At 35.3% G+C, this 18248-nt stretch overlaps 1 protein-coding gene across 5 annotated transcripts in view; it reads right to left on the reverse strand.

The window, feature by feature from the left end:
• Positions 1 to 18248, reverse strand: part of NUCB2 (nucleobindin 2) — a 71510-nt gene that overhangs the window by 3191 nt on the left and 50071 nt on the right. For 2 of the 5 annotated variants that reach the window (XM_025894341.2, XM_073882866.1), the window contains 9 exons: positions 14096 to 14199; positions 13095 to 13280; positions 12813 to 12903; positions 12163 to 12221; positions 11974 to 12066; positions 10831 to 10920; positions 6275 to 6445; positions 5933 to 6014; positions 2727 to 5500 (listed from right to left, as the gene is read on the reverse strand). In XM_025894341.2, the coding sequence (XP_025750126.1) occupies positions 5493 to 5500; positions 5933 to 6014; positions 6275 to 6445; positions 10831 to 10920; positions 11974 to 12066; positions 12163 to 12221; positions 12813 to 12903; positions 13095 to 13280; positions 14096 to 14199 (884 nt within the window). In that variant the 3' untranslated portion in view covers positions 2727 to 5492. Of the gene's footprint in view, positions 1 to 2726; positions 5501 to 5924; positions 6015 to 6274; positions 6446 to 10830; positions 10921 to 11973; positions 12067 to 12162; positions 12222 to 12812; positions 12904 to 13094; positions 13281 to 14095; positions 14200 to 18248 lie in introns of those variants that run through there. The other 3 variants (XM_073882867.1, XM_025894342.2, XM_073882869.1) reach the window with 3 other exon arrangements.

The raw sequence follows: 18248 nt of genomic DNA on the forward strand, positions 1-18248 counted from the left end.
AAATGGGTATTACTCCATAGCTAAGTACTCATTTAAAAAATAAATTAAATGTGAGTAAGGGAAAATTGGAATACTGATAATGATATTGTGTTAAAAAAAAAAAAAAGGCAAGGAAAAGACCAGATTTCCCTCCAATCTCATACCTTGAAAGCAAGTTGTCATTACAGTCTTTCATTCTTTCACCCACAGGGAACAAAAAAGCACACTTTTCACTTTACTCAGTACACCTTAGTCTCTCAGTTAAAAAAAAAAAGAACTAAAGTATTAAGTTGAGGCACCAGTGGTTAAGGGTGAAAGTGACTTCTTTAGCAGGTTCATCAAATGATAAAAATCTCACATGACAACGATGAAGTTCATCATCTAACTCTGGCTCTGTTTCAACTTCTTCTTCATTGTACTGCACAGTTATAAAACAAAGATCAAATTTTAGGCACTAACCAGAACTAGGCTTGTCAAATTTTCTTCCTAAAGAAAATAGATTTCTCACCACATTCTCACAAAACTGTAAAATTTTCTTTGTATTTTTCTTTCTGTGAAAAACAGATGTGCATTTAGGCTTTGGTAATACAAATATGTTCAATTAGCATAGAAAATAATGCTGTTGTAAACACATTTTGGTTAAAAAAAAATGTAGAGCCATATCTCAAAGAAGTTTTTTACCACTACTTCTAAACTACAGTTTCTCTTAGCAAGAGTCAAATATTCTAGAGGACTATCATCTTCCAAAATCTAATTTTAATTATATATACCTAAGTATACTATAAAATTTATATGCTTTATGAAAATTCATATATGAAACAAAACCCCAAATTACTAATACATACCACTAAGTCACCTAAATCAAAGACTACTGAATACCTAAAAAGTATTAAGAAGAATGGTATAGGGGTCCTGGGTGGCTCAGTTGGTTAAGCGTCGGACTCTTGATTTTGGCTCAGGTCATGATCTCAGGGTCCTGAGATGGAACCCCATGATGGGTTATGCTCAGTGGGGAGTCTGAGATTCTCTCCCGCTCCCTCTCCTTACACTCGTGTGCTCTCTCTCTCTCTCTCTCTAAAATAAATAAATAAATTTTTAAAAAATTTTAAAAAAAGAAGAATGGTATAAATTAAGCACAGGACCAATACTTTCTAAGAGAGCTGTAAAGAATACTATTAGCAACTCTGTAAGAAAAATTAGTTGCTCATAAATGCCCAATACTCTTAAGAACTGGAATTCCTTAAGTCCATAGATAATCTTGGGCTAACAATTCTTTTATTTTGAAGATTTTTAATTATTCATTTGAGAGAGAGAGAGAAGAGAGCACACAAGCAGGGGGGAGGGGCAGAGTGAGGGAGAGCAGACTCCCCTGCTGAGCAGGGAACCTGACATGCAAGGCTTGATCCCAGGACCGGGAGATCAAGACCTTAGCCCAAGGCAGACACTTAACCATCTGAGCCACCCAGGCGCCCCCAATTCTTTTTTTAATAATATAAATTACGATAATTTGCTGGAAACTGTGAGGTATGTCTACAGTAATATCCACCCATTATTACTCATGCCAAAAGATCATTTGAAGAAATGTCTCTAAATTCTCCTCCAATTATATTTTTAACTGAATATATTTGACATATAACATCATGTAAATGTAAGAGGTACAACATGTTACTTTGATACATTTATATATTCTCATGACTACCCTGTATCCATATTTATCATATTACATAATCATAGTACAATATTATTGTCTCCAATTCCTTTCTGATTGAACCCCAGTCCACCATCTAAAAAAGTTTGCCCTCGGGACGCCTGGGTGGCTCAGTTGATTAAGCAACTGCCTTCAGCTCAGGTCATGATCCTGGAGTCCCAGGATTGAGTCCCACATCGGGCTCCCTGCTCAGCGGGGAGTCTGCTTCTCCCTCTGACCCTCCCCCCTCTCATGCTCTCATTCTCTCTCTCAAATAAATAAATAAAATCTTAAAAACAAAACAAAACAGGGCGCCTGGGTGGCTCAGTTGGTTAAGCGACTGCGTCGGCTCAGGTCATGATCCTGGCGTCCCGGGATCGAGTCCGGCATCGGGCTTCCTGCTCAGCAAGGAGCCTGTTTCTCCCTCTAACCCTCCCCCCTCTCATGTACTCTCTCTCTCGTTCTCACTCTCTCAAAATAAATAAATCTTTAAGAAACAAAACAAAACTTTGATAAAAAAGTTTACCCTGGGTGAATCTCTGTCTTATCACAGTTTCTTGTCACAGATAGAGTCATCAACAAAAGGATATGCCAGATAATTTTTTAATGTTTCCTACAATTTAAACAATAGAGGTAGGAATCCTTCTCCATCTCTAAGGAAACACAGCATTACTCAAGTGAGTGATTTTTTTTGTGGTTTGTTTGTTTGTTTTTGTGTGTGTGTGTGTTTTTTTACAGCTGTATGTAAGCAGAACTTTCCCAGATTGCTACATTTAATTTTGGGATCCATGATTTAAGAAAAAAAAAATCGAAGGTATCTTTGGAGCATGCTCTGATTATTTAAAAATTTTATAAAATGAGGACTAAGAGTTTTAAAAATTATTAATGTGAAGAGATACAATGTAAAAGTATGAGATGTTACGACAGATTGGCTCACTCAACAGCTTTAAACATGCCTTCCTGTACTACAGAGGTAGTAAAGTTAAATACTAGGATTTCCCAACCTCCCTTGCAGCTAGGTTTCCAGATATGATTAGTCCAGTCAATCAGATGCACTCACTTGAGACTTTTGCTCAGAACCAGGTTACATGGGGAGAGAGGCAGCACACGAGGTGTCCACTTTTGCCAACACAAAGCACGGCAGAGGTGGTACAGTTATGGAGCTGGCAACTGTTCTCAGCTTCCTTAATCCAGCAGGAGGCATCTTGATCCGGCAGGCAGCTTCTGGATTGTTCCAAAAGCAGCAGCTTCTTTGGCAGCCCACTCTTGTGATGGAGTTCCTATGAAGCTCAGCCTAAGTTCTGTTTCATCTGCCTTCCCAAAGATTCTGTGAGTTACCCTTAATCAAGCACCCCTTAATCAAGCCCCTTCTGTTTAACAGCTAAAGAAGATCCCATTATCTACAACCAGGAATCCTGACCTAGACAGAATTTGGTAGCTAGAAGTAAGGTACAGCTAGTAAAAGGACCTTAAATATGGAGTTAGGTTAGTTGAGGAGTAGGGCTTTGGGCAGTGAGACCTCATGCCACTAAGGTTAAGATATCAGAGGAAGTAGTGGTAGAACTTCAGAATGTTAGCATGTGGGCTGCTTCTAGCCTCTTTCAGCAAAGTCATAAGGGAGAGATGGGACTCAGGCTAAGGTTAACAAGACTGCACAGATGGAAAGGAATATAGCTTTGCCAAGGAAATGGCTCTCTACAAAATAAATTGACAAAGTCCCAAATCTGGAGCCCTGAAAAATTGGAAAAGTCAGCTACTACTCCAAACTGAAACAGTTATAAGTAAAGGTTCTGAGGAAGCTGCTAAAGCTTCCTCAACCTTTTTTCTGCCTTTCCTTTTTCTGCCTCAACCTTTCTTAAGAATTTTCTGCCAAGTAATGGGAGCCATCCTAAGGAAAGAGATCAGACTGGGATTTTTGCCATCCCATCCAAGCCTACAATTTAAAATGGTCCCAAGTAGGTACCATTCATTTAAGACCCAAGGGGAGAGAGAGAGAGCACAGAAGCCAGCAAGTAAAAGATGATGTTCTTTGTTAAAAACTGTGTCTTGACAAGATCTTTGTGGTTACTCATGGTTAATAATTGAAAAAGACAGACCAAAAACATACTAAGTTTTTAGGGGAAGTTTTTGCCAAAAAACAAAACAAAAACAAACCCTAAACCTGGCCTGCAACAGCCTGTAACTATCTAAAACAATTCCCAAGCCCCTAAACCCACCGTAACAGGAAGTTATGGGGTCCGGCCCCCAAGACCAGCACACTTTCCAATGCCCACGCAAATGTGTCCTTGAAAATTAATGGACAATAAAAACTTGCTAGAAGGCAGCGCCAAGGGCCCCTGAGGACATTCGACAAGGGAGTTCCTCCCACAAAAGTGAATCAGGGGTTGCCTGATATGAAAACCAAGGAATATATTTATAGACAGGGCAGAGAGACCTTGCTATTTTTGCCAAGCAGTACCTTTTAAGTGTTATGGATCAGTGACTGCTATTTTCCCCTCTTCTGAAAGGTTGATTTTATTGCAGTTATCCTGTACCTACCATTATGCATTTGGTACTCATGAGGCAGACACCTTGTTTTTTAGTTTGTTTTTTCGTCTGTTTTTAGTTTTTAGTTTTTAGATGGCCAGAACATTAGGTGCCACATCCTAACCTGACAGAGAGGACTATACAAGGGTATCATTGTCTTTGAGCTACATGCAATAATGGATTGGATGTGGGAGATTTCCTTTTGGGGCAGGGCAAGTGAGTGTTTTCTATGTTTCAGAAGAGTGTACACAGATATATAGGGAGCCAATAAAGCTGTATGGGTTAAAACTGAAAGTTGCCTACCAAACACGACCTCCTTCATCTTTAGTTAAAGATCCTAACTTTTAGCTGGTCCCAATGCCACGTGGATTTCTCAGCTTCCCTAGCAGCTACATGACCAATGAGATATAAGTTAAAATGTTGTGTGGTTCTCCAGGAACACTGAATCCAGTAAGCTGATGCAACTGGGGGGGGAACTTCCTTTTTCTCCTCTTGCCCACTGCCTCCAAAAGCAATCTTGGACAGTGAGAATGAGGTAACTTGAGGATAAAAACCATGCACTGAGGATAGCAGAACAGAGAGGCAGGAACCTGGACACCACCTACCTACAGATTTCCTTTATGGAAGAGGGAAGAATTCCTATTTAGTTTAAAACACTGTTATCTTTGGTTTTTCTGGTTTTTTGTAGCAGAACCTGATCTTAAGTAATAGAGTAGGAAGCAGAAATATGAACCAAAAAATGACCTGAAATGGTAGCAAAAGCTATTCAGTAGAAGAATTTCTAGCAGGTAAGGTTTCTGGAAGTAGGAAGAAGTTACCAGGAAACACTGGGGGAAAGTGTGATCTTCTCAGAAGAAGAATTATTAACATCAAAGAGACTTTTATCGAGAGAGGGGCTGATAAGCACCTATAAAAGACTATCTTTATGAGTAAGTGACAACAATATAAATTTACTTTAAAAGCAATACAGAACTTTTTCACTTAAACAGTTACTGATAGTTTCATTAAATTATGGCATAATTATGGCCACTTAATTGAATCATTAAAGGAGAACAAATTAAAAAGAAGAGAGGTATGAAAGTGAGAGCAGTTACTGAGTTTATATTCTTCCTGGTTGTGGTGGACTTCAATCTTTAAATATCTGTGTCCTGAAAAGATGTGTTCTCATTTAAAAAGTATCTTCCTTTATTCCATATATGCTTTAAAATATTTATTGAGCAGAAAAAAAGGAAGGGTGGTAAAAAGATGACACAGATGTTGATTTAACAATTTTCTTCCAAGTTCTGGTGGACTTCGGACTTTAAATGTCTGTTTGAAAAAAAAAGGTATCTCCCTTTATTCTGAATCTCCATATACATATATATATGTAAATATAAATATAAAGCATTTTTAAAATACGTTTAGCTAATCATAGATTACAGTTAAGAAACCATGTTCTCTGACAATGTCAATAACTGATTAGAAAGAATTGTGAATAATGTTGAAATAAATCATTTCACCATAAATATAGCTATCAAATTATATAGCTTTTGAAATATGCTAATGCGTAGACATTTTAGAAGGCTTGTTTCTGTATGTTTTTCTGTACTACATTTTTTTGTAGTACAAGTTGCACTATTTCCACAAATATATAGTAAATACCACAGATATTAATGATTTGAAATTACATTTGTAATAAACATAGATTTCAATTTATTCAATTTTTTTATTTCCTTAAACAAAAAAAATAAAGTTACATACGTGGCTGGAACTTCAATTCTCCACCAGGCCCTGATGGAGGAAATTCTTGTTGTAATTTTTTTTGTTCCATCTGCTGTACAACCTAGTGCATTGAAAAAGAATGTCTTAAAAGTAAGTATTCTTTTATTTTCTCATGACCTTTGACAAATCACAACAAACTAATTGAAAATTGTTTCCCAAAATGAGATATTCAGACTCTAAAATTTAGATTAATATTCAACAAAGCAGTTTTTAAAATACTATAGCTAATTGGACATTGAAATATTATATTACAAAAATCACACACTTTTACCAAAACACCTAAAATTCTTTTTAATGCCACAATCATTTTATAAATACCACCTGATGATATTCCAGCTTCTGAGCCTCAAGTTGATCATGCTGACGCTGTAGCTCTTCCTTTTGTTTCTGAAGTTCATCTGCCTTTTTCTTAAGTTCAGTTTCTTGTAAAGAGATAAGATTTTCATATTCTTTCAGTTCTTCCTCTGTGAAGAGCTGTTGCTGATCCAGTGTCTAAAAGGAAAAAAATTGAGGAAAGAATAATCTTGGCTATACAACAGGGTTTGATTCAGCTTTTAAAATTCTATGATTAGTAAAGTACAAGAGTTTCTATAGTAATATACCTTTTTGGTAAGAAAGGGGAAATAAGAAAATACATATTTACATATTTATTTGAGCAAAAGGAAAAATCCAAGGCTAATGAAATGGGTTACCTACAGAACAATGAAGAGAACTAGGTAGAAAGGACAGAGAGAATGCGGGAAAAGAAATCACATTTCTCTGAATACACCTTTTTCGTACAGGTTTGATTTTTAGAAACTTGTCAGTGTTTCATATACTCAAGAAAAGAGAAGAAAGAAAATCCACAAGGACAGGAAAACCCAAATTGACTATAAGCAGAAGAAAATAAATTATACCTTTATTTTAAGTGAATAAAACAGAAGGGGGGAAAAAAGAACTAATCAAGAAACTTTGGATCAGAGTATTCAGACTATATGCTCAGGTTAAAAACAACAACAAAAATCTAAACAAATAATAAATTCTTTTTTGCAGAGTTTAGCAATCTGAAACACTCTGAACATCCTAGGATTGAGGAAATAAGTGGAATAATATTGCGGAAAATAGGAGCCAGGTTTCATATGAAATATGGAAAGAGGAAGAAATAGGATGTTATACTGGAATTGGAGGCATTGGACTGAAATTTCAGGAGGTAGCAGTGTGAACTCATTAAGTTTGTGTTCTGTTTTTTTAAGATTTTATTATTCACTTGAGAGAGAGAGTGAGCATGAGTGGGGGAGGGGCAAAGGGAGAGGGAGAATTAGACTCCACACTGAGCAGGGAGCCCCACACTGGGCTCTGTCCCAGGACCCTGGGATCATGACCTGAGTCAAAGGCAGATGCCTAACCGACTGAGCCACCCAGGAGCCCCAGTGAGCTCATTAAGTTTTAATATATACTGATACTTAAATATACCAGGATGAATATGAATGTAAGTGTATCTCTGTATGTGTATAATACGTGCATATACAAATAGACATAATACAAATATAAATATATATATAAATATACACACACACACACACACACTTAAATGTTTTTTAAATTACCCAACTTTATTATCTGACAAAGCCTAGAAGCAAAGATTCTCTGGTAGCAAGGAACACATCCAGTGCCCAGATCCCAGTCTGTGATAATGATCTCCACTAAAAGGGACCAGTGCTCCTCAGAAAAATGGCTGATTCCAGAGGTGGGATGGAGAAAGAACAAGATGAGCCTTGAGCATCATCTTATTATGCTAATAAGTAAGGAAGTCCTCAAAGAATGATAGGTAACACGCCAAAAGGATACAAAAGTCAGTTTGAAGAAACTCCCACTAGCCAAATCTGGAGCAATATGGGCATCGAAATAAGTAGTGATAGTAAGGATTCAAGCTTATTGAATAAAATAAGCCATGAATCTACACTCAAACAAACAGAAATGAGGGAAGGGATAGCTTTTCCTTACTGCAGAAAGCCAACTAATAAATGCAGAAGGAATGATGATTAGAAAATCACCATTTGTCAATAGTCATTGTAATAACTGATTCTGGCTAGAATCATCAAGGATGCTAAAATTAGTAGATAATGAATCTCAAAGTGTACCCTCAAAGACTCTTTAAAAAAACAAAACAAAACAGTGATAATGATGGTAGTGTTAATTGGTACAATTCTTTTGAAAAATACTTTTACAAAATATATCAACTGCCCGAAAAAGATTCCCTTGGTCTTGGTAGTGCTACCTTGAGAATCCATCCTATAAAATAACCCTAAACACATAATAAGCTTTATATAAAAATGTGTTTATAGCAGCACTATCTTTTTAAAATAAACAGTAAAAGAATGGGTGTCTGGCCCTGAGAAAACAGTTAAGCACTTCCATAACTATTAAAGTTATGCTTACAATTAATATTTGGAAATACTTTTGATATGATGTCAAGTGATTTCTTTTAAATGCTGACTTCTGATCCTGGCAGTATGGTGTATTAGACAATATAAGAGTTTAAGTTACAAAAGACAAAATAGTGAGGAAACCTGGTAGACAGTATCTTAACCAAATAATCAAAATTAACATTGCCAGTTATGAAATTAATCAGCAGCATATGCTTCATGATATGATGCACTTAGATCACTTTGGTGGTATTCCTACCAAAACCAGAAATCCGAAAGAAACAGCAGACTGACTCAAACTGAAGGAAATTCTACAAAATTACTGGTCTGTACTCTTTAGAAATATGAATGCCATGAGATACAAAGACTCGGGAACTGTTTCAGATTAAAGGAGATTAGGAAGACATTACAACTAAATTCAGTATATGATTCTGGATTTTCTTTTGCTATAAAGGACAGTATTAGGAAAATTAACAAAAATCTCAATAAAGTCTAGAGACTGGAAAAGAGTTTTTTGTGTGTAGCCATAGATAATTTTACTGTGGTTATGCAAGATAAATCCTTGTTTGCAAAAAATACACACTCAAGTATTTAAGGTTAAAGCAGCACCATGTGCAACTTACTCTCAAAAAAATTATGTTATATATAAATACACATATGCACAGATTAAAAATAGAGAAAGAGATAAAGAGAATAACTGTAGTAAAATGGGAAATCTGGGAAGGGTATTCAGGAATTCGTTGTCTATTCTTATAACTCTTTTGTAAATCTAAAATTATGTTAAAATGAAAAAAAGTATGTAATTATCTATTGCTCTAGTTCACCAGAAGCAATAACGGGAATGCATGTTCAGATATCTGAGCATTCTTCTTCTTCTTCACCAAAGTCCAGAAATATTATAAATATTAGAAAAAAACATGACAAAAAAAGCTGATTTCTTTAATCTCGAACTAAGATGATAAACTGTCATCCTGGGACTGTCCTCGTTTCAGCACTAAAAACTCCCACATCCCAGGAAACTCCTCAGTCCAGGCTACACCAGGACAGTTGGTCACCCTACCTCAAACTATTTTCTGGACAATTAAAAATCTAATTGAAATGGTAATCTTTTAAATTTTGTATAGAAAATGACAATTTTTTTTTCAATCTCTTCTGGTTGCTACCTCTCAACTATTCTTTTAAAAATGTGTATGCACAGTAAACTATGGAATAAATTGGTATGCCTTTCTGGAGCAATTTGACAAGACATATTTAGAAACTAAAAATGGTCATAAACTTTGAGAATAGTTCTATTCTTAGGAATTAATCCCAGGGAAATTATTACAGATGCTCAAATATGTATGAACAAGTAGAGAGTCATCATAGTATTAATCACTACAGTAAAAAAATTGGAATTGACCCAAATGACTAAATCTGTTCCAATGGTTATATAAATTATGCTATAATCACACAACTGCATGCTAAGGAGTCATTTCTAAAGTCTGTTTTTTGAGGAATGGCATCATGAAATATTGTTAACATTAAAAAACACAGAATTTCCCAAACATACAAAGACATTTATACAGTATGAAGCCATTTTAAGACTATATAGACAGGATGAGGTGCCTGGGTGGCTCAATCCTGTAAGCCTCTGACTTCAGCTCAGGTCATGGTCTCAGGGTCCTGGGATTGAGTTGCATCGGGCTCTGAGCTCAGCAGGGAGTCCGCTTATCCCTCTGCCTCTCCCTCTGCCCCTCCCACTGCTCAAGCTCTCGCACTCTCTCTCAAATAAATACATAAAATCTTTAAAAATATACATAGAGAGATAGAAGTTTATGTGTATATGTAAATTAAAAATGGGACAGGGGTGCCTGGGTGACTTAGTCGGTTGAACACCTGGCTCTTGATTTTGGCTCAGGTCATGATCTCGGGGTGGTAAGATTGAGCTCCACATCAGACTCCACGCTGGGCATGGAGCCTGCTCAAGATTCTTTCCCTCTCCTTCAGCCCCTCCCCCTCATTTGCGCTCTCTCTCTCTCTCTCTCTCTCATAAATAAATAAATAAATAAAATAAAAATGGGACAGTACACTCTATATTGTGTGCTATATATGCATATACTAAAGATACAAACTATTTCCAAATTGTCATAATACAATGCATAAATTAAGTGTCTACCTCTGGATGGTAGAATTATAGGTAACTTCTAATTTATTCTTTAAATGTATCTATATTTCTAATTTTCAAGAATGAACACTAGAAAAAATAAAATTTTAAAAAGACTTCTAATTATATGTAACATGATTACAAATAAGAGGTCAATTGACACAAGCTTTCCAAAAAATCAAGTTCATTATTTTATAGTGACATTTTATTGAAAAGCCAAGACAGTAAGGCTCTACATGCAAACATAATGGGAAATAAAAGTTAAAAGTAGAATGGACTGATGTAGAATTTCTTGAACCATACATCCCATTTCAAGTAGGTTTTATTACCTCCCAGCTATCTGGCTCCAAGAATTCCTTTTTTTCTGTAGCTTTCAAAAACTCGTCTAGAGTCACTAATCGGTCTTTGTTAGCATCAACCTGATTAAAAAAAAAAATGTATATGTAAAATATAATAACTCTCATATTACTAGAAATTGTCTTCTAGACAATTGCTGTATATTTGTGTAGATGCTACTAATATACAGCAATTAAGGCTAGCCTAACATCCACAGAAACAGGGATGGAGGGTTGGAAGGAAAAAAACCAGAACACTCAACATTATAGTAGAATCAGAAAATAGATACTGCTATCTTCTGTATTATTCAGATTTGAAAATACAGTGAGATATTTATACTTCTGATGCTCAAAGATCATCACGCTTGAGTCTGCTGATCTGACTGGTTAGGCTATTATGGTCTTCCTCCCTCATCACACCATGTAAAATCCCAAGAAAAATAACCTTTACAGAAAGAGGACTGTGTTAGCCAACAGTAAAGGAGTTTACATTAAAATGCTCTCAACATTCATTCTTAAAAACAACTAATAAATCAAAATTAAAGTTGACAACCAGTCCCAATCCTCTTCAGTGGCTGTTACAGCCATCCAGTTGCAAAAGTGAACTCCATAATGGCCAAAGAAATTCACTTGACACTTGGGATGCCAGCAGTCAACAGAAATCCCAATCCATCACCAATAGCTCAAATATCAGGTGAAAATCACTGACGCAAAACAGTGGGTGTTAGTTACTGGCCTCTGATGTCTATGACCAAAGTTCTCAGCCTAATAATGTCAATAAGAACTAAATACGTTGTTATAAACCATTACGGTATTAGATTTTTTGTATTTTCTTAATAAAAACACAGCCTTTTAAAACATCAAATCTTGGACTACATTATCTTTTACTTCTAAAAGACATGCAACAGCATCTTAATCTCTTAAATAAAAACCTTTAAAATTTTAAAATATTTTAAAGTAGTTACAAAATAATTTTATCTACACTAAGGGAGTCTAGCGAATATTCTGGATCAAAAAATGCAAAATTCAATTAAATAACTACTTTGTGTATTTATTTTCCACTTTATGGTAAGATTTATTGCAAGAACTTGAATAATCCATTGAAATAACATATATTCTTAAAATTTTAAAACATACCTCATTCATCACATGTTCCCTCATTCTAAGCCGTTCTTCCTCCATTTCTACCATATCATCCTCCTCATTTTTGGGGTCATATACTTTCTCCAACTAAAAAGAAAAGTTTAAAACCAACATAAAAGGAAGGAAAATAATAGAAGGAAAAAAGAGAGCAAAAATGCTGAACACTTAAATGAACTCATTTACCTCTTTAGTAAATAGGGCTTCTAATTCTTGTTCATCCAGAAAGCCATCATTATTGACATCTGAAGTTTAAAAAGTCACAAATGCAAAAATTTATTTTAATGCCTTCGAAAATCAATAAATAAATTACAACTCTTCACAACTGCCTTGCAGAAGTGATACTAACACGAAGCATCCATGTGCTACATAAAGATGTTTCCTCCTTTTTTATGAAGCCTCACATCAGTCCAACTGATAACAATTTACTACTAATTTATAATTCATACTAGGTTTTTTTTTTAGAAAAATATATCTTAACCAATATAAAGTGAAACAATACGCTATAGGGAAAAAAGTAAATTTTAATATTATAGCATAAAGTGTGCTAGATATAACCTAGCTAGTCACAGAAATACCTTCAGTTTACAGAGAACCTTACAGTAAGCCGTAATGAGTCAACAGTTAAAGCAGGTAAAAGACACAGCTACTGACTTAAAGTATTTTATGCTGCAGGTCAGCAATAAAGACTATTCTATTACCCTAGAGAAAAATTCTAAACATTTACTGTCAATAGGACTCAATAGCAGACCTTGACAAAAACCAGTTAAGAATAAAGCAACTATCATCTTTCAAACAGCAGACATAAATATTAATATTTGTATCAAATCTGTTACCATGTAATTTGAAAAATGTCTTGGGGTCAAAGTCATTAGGATCCAATCCATCAGTCTCTTCCCATACCTCTTTTAGTTGATCTTTGCTTCCCTGTGAATCAATTTTTAAAAAATGCTCAAAACAAAATATAATCTATGTATATAGACTGAAAATAAAACACAAATTTGAGAAACTATGCTGAATTAAGATTCTAAAGTACTAATAACTTATGATAAAATTCTATCTGATACTCAAAGAAGTATCTTCATCTAATGATGGTTTCTTAAAGTCATAATTCTTACTGGATGATTAACTTTGGGATGATTTTCATGCTTTTTCCTCATTTCTTCAAATTTAGATTCTTCTTCTTTTCTCTTTTCTTCATTCAGTGTTTTTAAATATTCTCTTCTTTCATGTTCCTTCATCATTTCATATTTTTTAAATTCTTCATGTCGAGTCTTATCATAGTGTTCCAGATCACTTGTGGCCTATAATGTAATATTTAAACTAAATAACAAGGAGTATTTGAAAATATAAATAAGGGCTTTCTTGCATACAGCACATTCTAATAGAAGGTAGTATAGAAGGTCCAGAAAACACTGGACTCCTCTTTTAAACTCTGCCATTTTATTTTAGTCATTATTATTATTACCAGAATGTAGGCATTAAAAGAAACTCAGAGTTCAAAACAAGCCTCAACTTTAGAAAGTTCTTCATAAGTAAGTAATATATAAATTGATTTTAAAAAGAAGGAAGGGACTGTATCAAATCTATACAATATAGAAAACTAGAATTGTTTCTAACTACTTAACTAAACTCATACCCAGGCTACAACATGCATTTTGGTAACTCCATACAGTACAACATGAGAAGCCTACAAACTCTTATCTAAAATCCCAGAGCCCAGATATGTTTCAGAATTTTCTAGTTTTCAGAAAAAGAATATGGCACTTATGCCATATTGTGTAATATCCTTGCAGAGTCTATAATCAAACAGATTAGTACTTCCTCAGCAAAGTCTATGAATATTCACATTATGTAGGCTAAATAAAAACTACAAATAGCCTTATTATAACTGAAGCCAGATTTCAGCTTTTATAGTGCTTTGGATTTTGGAATTGTGGGCAAGGGGTTACAGACCGTTATGGTCATATTATTATCTGTAGTAATAAAGGTTAAGCTATCTCCTTTTAAAAATATTCTTGAGAGTGTCTAAATGTTATATTACCACTTCATTGAATTTACTTATCGAATGACAGAACCTCAAAGGCACAATGACAACATTTTTTAGAATTATTCTCACCGCTTTGATGAGCATATCTAAATCTGTAGATTCAAACTTGTCAGGATTCAGGTGGTTTAGGTGATCAAATTGTTTTAGAAGAGCATGGTGGTCTATGCCTGTATCTGAAAGAAAATGAGAAAATGCCTGTATCTGTATCAATGTAAATGATAAAGTACTAAAAGCTAGAAACATTAATATAAATAATACATAAGCATAAGTATTCATATTTATTCTATAGGATCTTATAAGAATATGCAAAATTTTAGATTAAGCTTTCATATTTTCTTTTAGAATATTGTACATAGTGTTATTCTAGGCAATAGTGATGTCCTTGAATCCAGAAAGGAATACAACATAATATGTACACTTTAATATTATTTCTAGAAAGGCTAGTTGACTATCAGTATAATTAATAGTAAAAACTTTTTTATTATTGTAAAACTACCATATTTCCTACTTTTAATTAGATAAAGTCTAATATACTGCCTTCATCAGAGATCTAAGTAGAGGGGCGCCTGAGTGGCTCAGTCAGTTAAGCTACCGACTCTTGCTTTAGGCTCAGGTCATGATTTCCTGGATGGTGGGATTGAGCCCCACATTGAGCAGCATGTCGGGGCTCTGGACTCAGTGAGGAGTATGCTTGAGATTCTCTCCTTCTGCCCCTCCCCCCAACTCATGGTCTCACGCTTGCTCTCTCTTCCTCTCAAATAAATCTTTAAAAAAAAAAAAAAAGGACCTAAGTGGAATTTCTCTTTTTTTAGTATTTTATTTTTAAGCAATCTCTACACCCAAAGTGGGGCTCAAACTCACAATCCTGAGATCAAGAGTTGCATGCTTTTCCAACTGAGCAACTCAGGTGCCCCCTAAAGAGAATTTCTAAAAAGAATTGTTCTAAAATTTATATGAAGGAATTTTTTTGTATGCTGCTCCAATGAATCCTTTACGGAACAATAAAAATCTAAATTAGGTAAATTCATTTGGATTAGGACTTATTTTTAAAGACATATCAATTATTTTCTTTGTGAACATTGTTTTTTAAACAAGCTACAGTTTGGGGCACCTGGCTGGCTCACTTGGTTAAGCATCTGACTTTTTTTTTTTTTAAGATTTTATTCATTTATTTAAGAGAGAAAGAGAGCAGGAACAGGGGGAGGGACAGAGACAAGGAGAAGCAGACTCCTCACTGAACAGAGAGCCCAACAACATGAGGCTCAGTCCCGAGCCAAAGGCAGCCATTTAACCTACTGAGCTACCCAGGCGCCCCTAGTGTCTGACTCTTGATCTCACTCAGGTCTTGATCTCAGGGTTGTGAGTTCAAACCCAATTTTGAGGGGCGCCTGGGTGGCTCAGTCGTTAAGCATCTGCCTTCGGCTCAGGTCATGATCCCAGGGTCCTGGGATCGAGCCCCGCATCAGGCTCCCCACTCAGCGGGAAGCCTGCTTCTCTCTCACTCCCCCTGCTTGTGTTCCCTCTCTCACTGTGTCTCTCTCTGTCAAATACATAAAATCTTGAAAAAAAAAAAATTGGGGCCCCACACTGGGCATGGAGTCTACTTAAAAAACAAACAAACAAAACAAAAACAAAAAACAAGCCACAGTGTATTGTAGTTGAAAGGGTAAAGTGAGTCTGGACTATTTCAGTTGGATTATAGAATTGAGCAAAATAGGTACATGTGTTGATTTGTTAAAAGTCAGAATTCTCACTTAGAAAAAAGGAAATGTACAAATATGGAATCATGGAAGGCAAGAAAAAAATCTCTGACTTGGCATCAAGGAAATACAAATCAAAACCACAATGAGATACCACCTCACACCAGTCAGAATGACTAAAATTAACAAATCAGGAAACAAGAGATGTTGGTGAGGATGCGGAGAAAGGGGAACCCTCTTACACTGTTGGTGGGAATGCAAGCTGATGCAGCCACTCTGGAAAACAGTTCCTCAAAAAGTTGAAAACAGAGCTACCCTACGAGCCAGCAATTGCTCTATGGGGTATTTACCCCAAAGATACAAATGTAGTGATCCAAAGGGGCAACTGCACCCTAATGTTTATAGCAGCAATGTCCACAATAGCCAAACTATGGAAAGAGCCCAAGATGTCTATTGACAGATGAATGGATAAAGATGTGGTATATATACACAATGGAATACTACTCAGTCATCAAAAAAATGAAATCTTGCGACTTGCAATGATGTGGATGGAACGAGAGGGTATTATGCTAAGCAAAATAAGTCCAATCAGAGAAAAACAATTATCATATGATCTCACTCATATGTGGAATTTAAGAAACAAAACAGAGGATCATAGGGGACAAAGAGGAAAAAATAAAACAAGATGAAATCAGAGAGGGAGACAAACCATAAGAGACTCTTAATCATAGGAAATAAACTGAAGATTACCGGAGGGGAGAAGGGTGGGTGGATGGGGTAACTGAGTGATGGACATTAAGGAGGGCACGTGATGTAATGAGCACTGGGTATTATATAAGACTGATGAATCATTGACCTCTACCTCTGAAACTAATAATACATTATATGTTAATTAATTGAATTTAAATTTTAAAAGAAGAAATAAATCTCTAGAAATAGATGAGAATTAGCACTGTGTGAACTTATTTCTAAAATATGAATATGTACATACATATGTATGTATGTTTTACAGGTACACACACACGTGTGTGTATATATGCACATACATTTATACATCCAAAAATGTGTGTGCACGTGTATGTCGATGTATATAGACATGCATAAATCTCCTATCTCTGTCCAGTGAAAATGTCAATAAGAAAATATATTCCAGGGGCACCTGATTGGCTCGGTCAGTTAAGCATCTGCCTTCGGCTCAGCTCATGATCCCAGAATTCTGGGACTGAGCCCCTCGTCAAGCTCCCTGCTCAGCAGAAAGTCTGCTTCTCCCTCAGCCTCTGCCCCTCCCCCGCTTGTGCTTCTCTCTCTCTCAAATGAATAAATAAAATCTTAAGAAAAGAAAAGAAAGAAAATATATTCCAGAAGCAATGAGCATACCTACTGCCAGTCTTTGGTCTGTAATATCATTTCCCACTAAAAAGAACCAGGAATCCTCAGAGAAATAGCTCATTCCAGGCCTGGGGCAGGATAGGTACAAGATGAGCCTGGAACATTTTGTTATACCAGAAAGTAAGAAACTGCTATATTTAGTTAAATTAAGATTTCGCTGAATTCTTTGTATGGCACTGTACAAATTTTACTTATGAAGAAAAGATTTGTCATAAGACCCAGGCCTAAAAGATATGACCGGACAGTGAAATACATGAAAAGATGCTTAACCTCACTCAAAATAGGAGAAATGTGTATTAAAACCATGCTATTATACTATCTAACAGAACGGTAAAACTCTTAAAGTCTGAAGATGCATACTATTAACAGGATGTGAGAAATTATAAGAGTATGTATTGATACAACCTCTGTGGAGGTGGCAATATCTATAAAAATTACAAATACATATATATAGTTTCTCTGTGGGGAACGTATCCTACAGGTAATTTTACACAGATATACAGCGATATATGTACAAGACTATTCGCTAGAAATAACCCAAATACTCATCACCAGAGGCCTAGTTAAATAAATTATGGCATATCCATATAATGGAAATCTATGCAGCTATAAAATAAACTTTTTTTAAATGAAGATGGTCTCCATGTACTAATACAGAAAGATCTCCAAATATGTTGTTAACAGAAAAAGACAAAGTACAAAATGTGTATTATATGCTAACCTTCTGCATAAAAAGAGAGGAAAAATAAGGACTTTTATTTGTATTTGCTTATATAAGAATGAAGAAACAGAAGGATCATGTTGGGGGAACTGATAGGGCACAAAAATATCAGAGCACTTTTGCTATATGCCTTCTATAGTTTCTGGTTTTCAGCCATGTGAATGTATTACTTACTTTAAAAATTATACCAAAAAAAAAAAAGACCCTTTAAGTCTTTCTTCAAATTATCAGAAATTTCAATTCATAAATTCTGAATCAGTAAGAAAACATACATAAGTTTTCTAAGCATCAGACAGTTTTCTTTAGATAATGAAATTCAGCCCCTATTTGGAATAAAGAAAATATTGCCAAGATGGAACGGATGGAGGTTGTCTAAGAGGAAAGTAATCTCAAAACACCTTAGGCCCAGCTT

The sequence above is a fragment of the Callorhinus ursinus genome, unplaced genomic scaffold (assembly GCF_003265705.2).
Source record: "Callorhinus ursinus isolate GAN/ISIS: 27379988/994484 unplaced genomic scaffold, GSC_fseal_2.0 scaffold49, whole genome shotgun sequence".
Classification (NCBI taxonomy): Eukaryota; Metazoa; Chordata; class Mammalia; order Carnivora; family Otariidae; genus Callorhinus; species Callorhinus ursinus.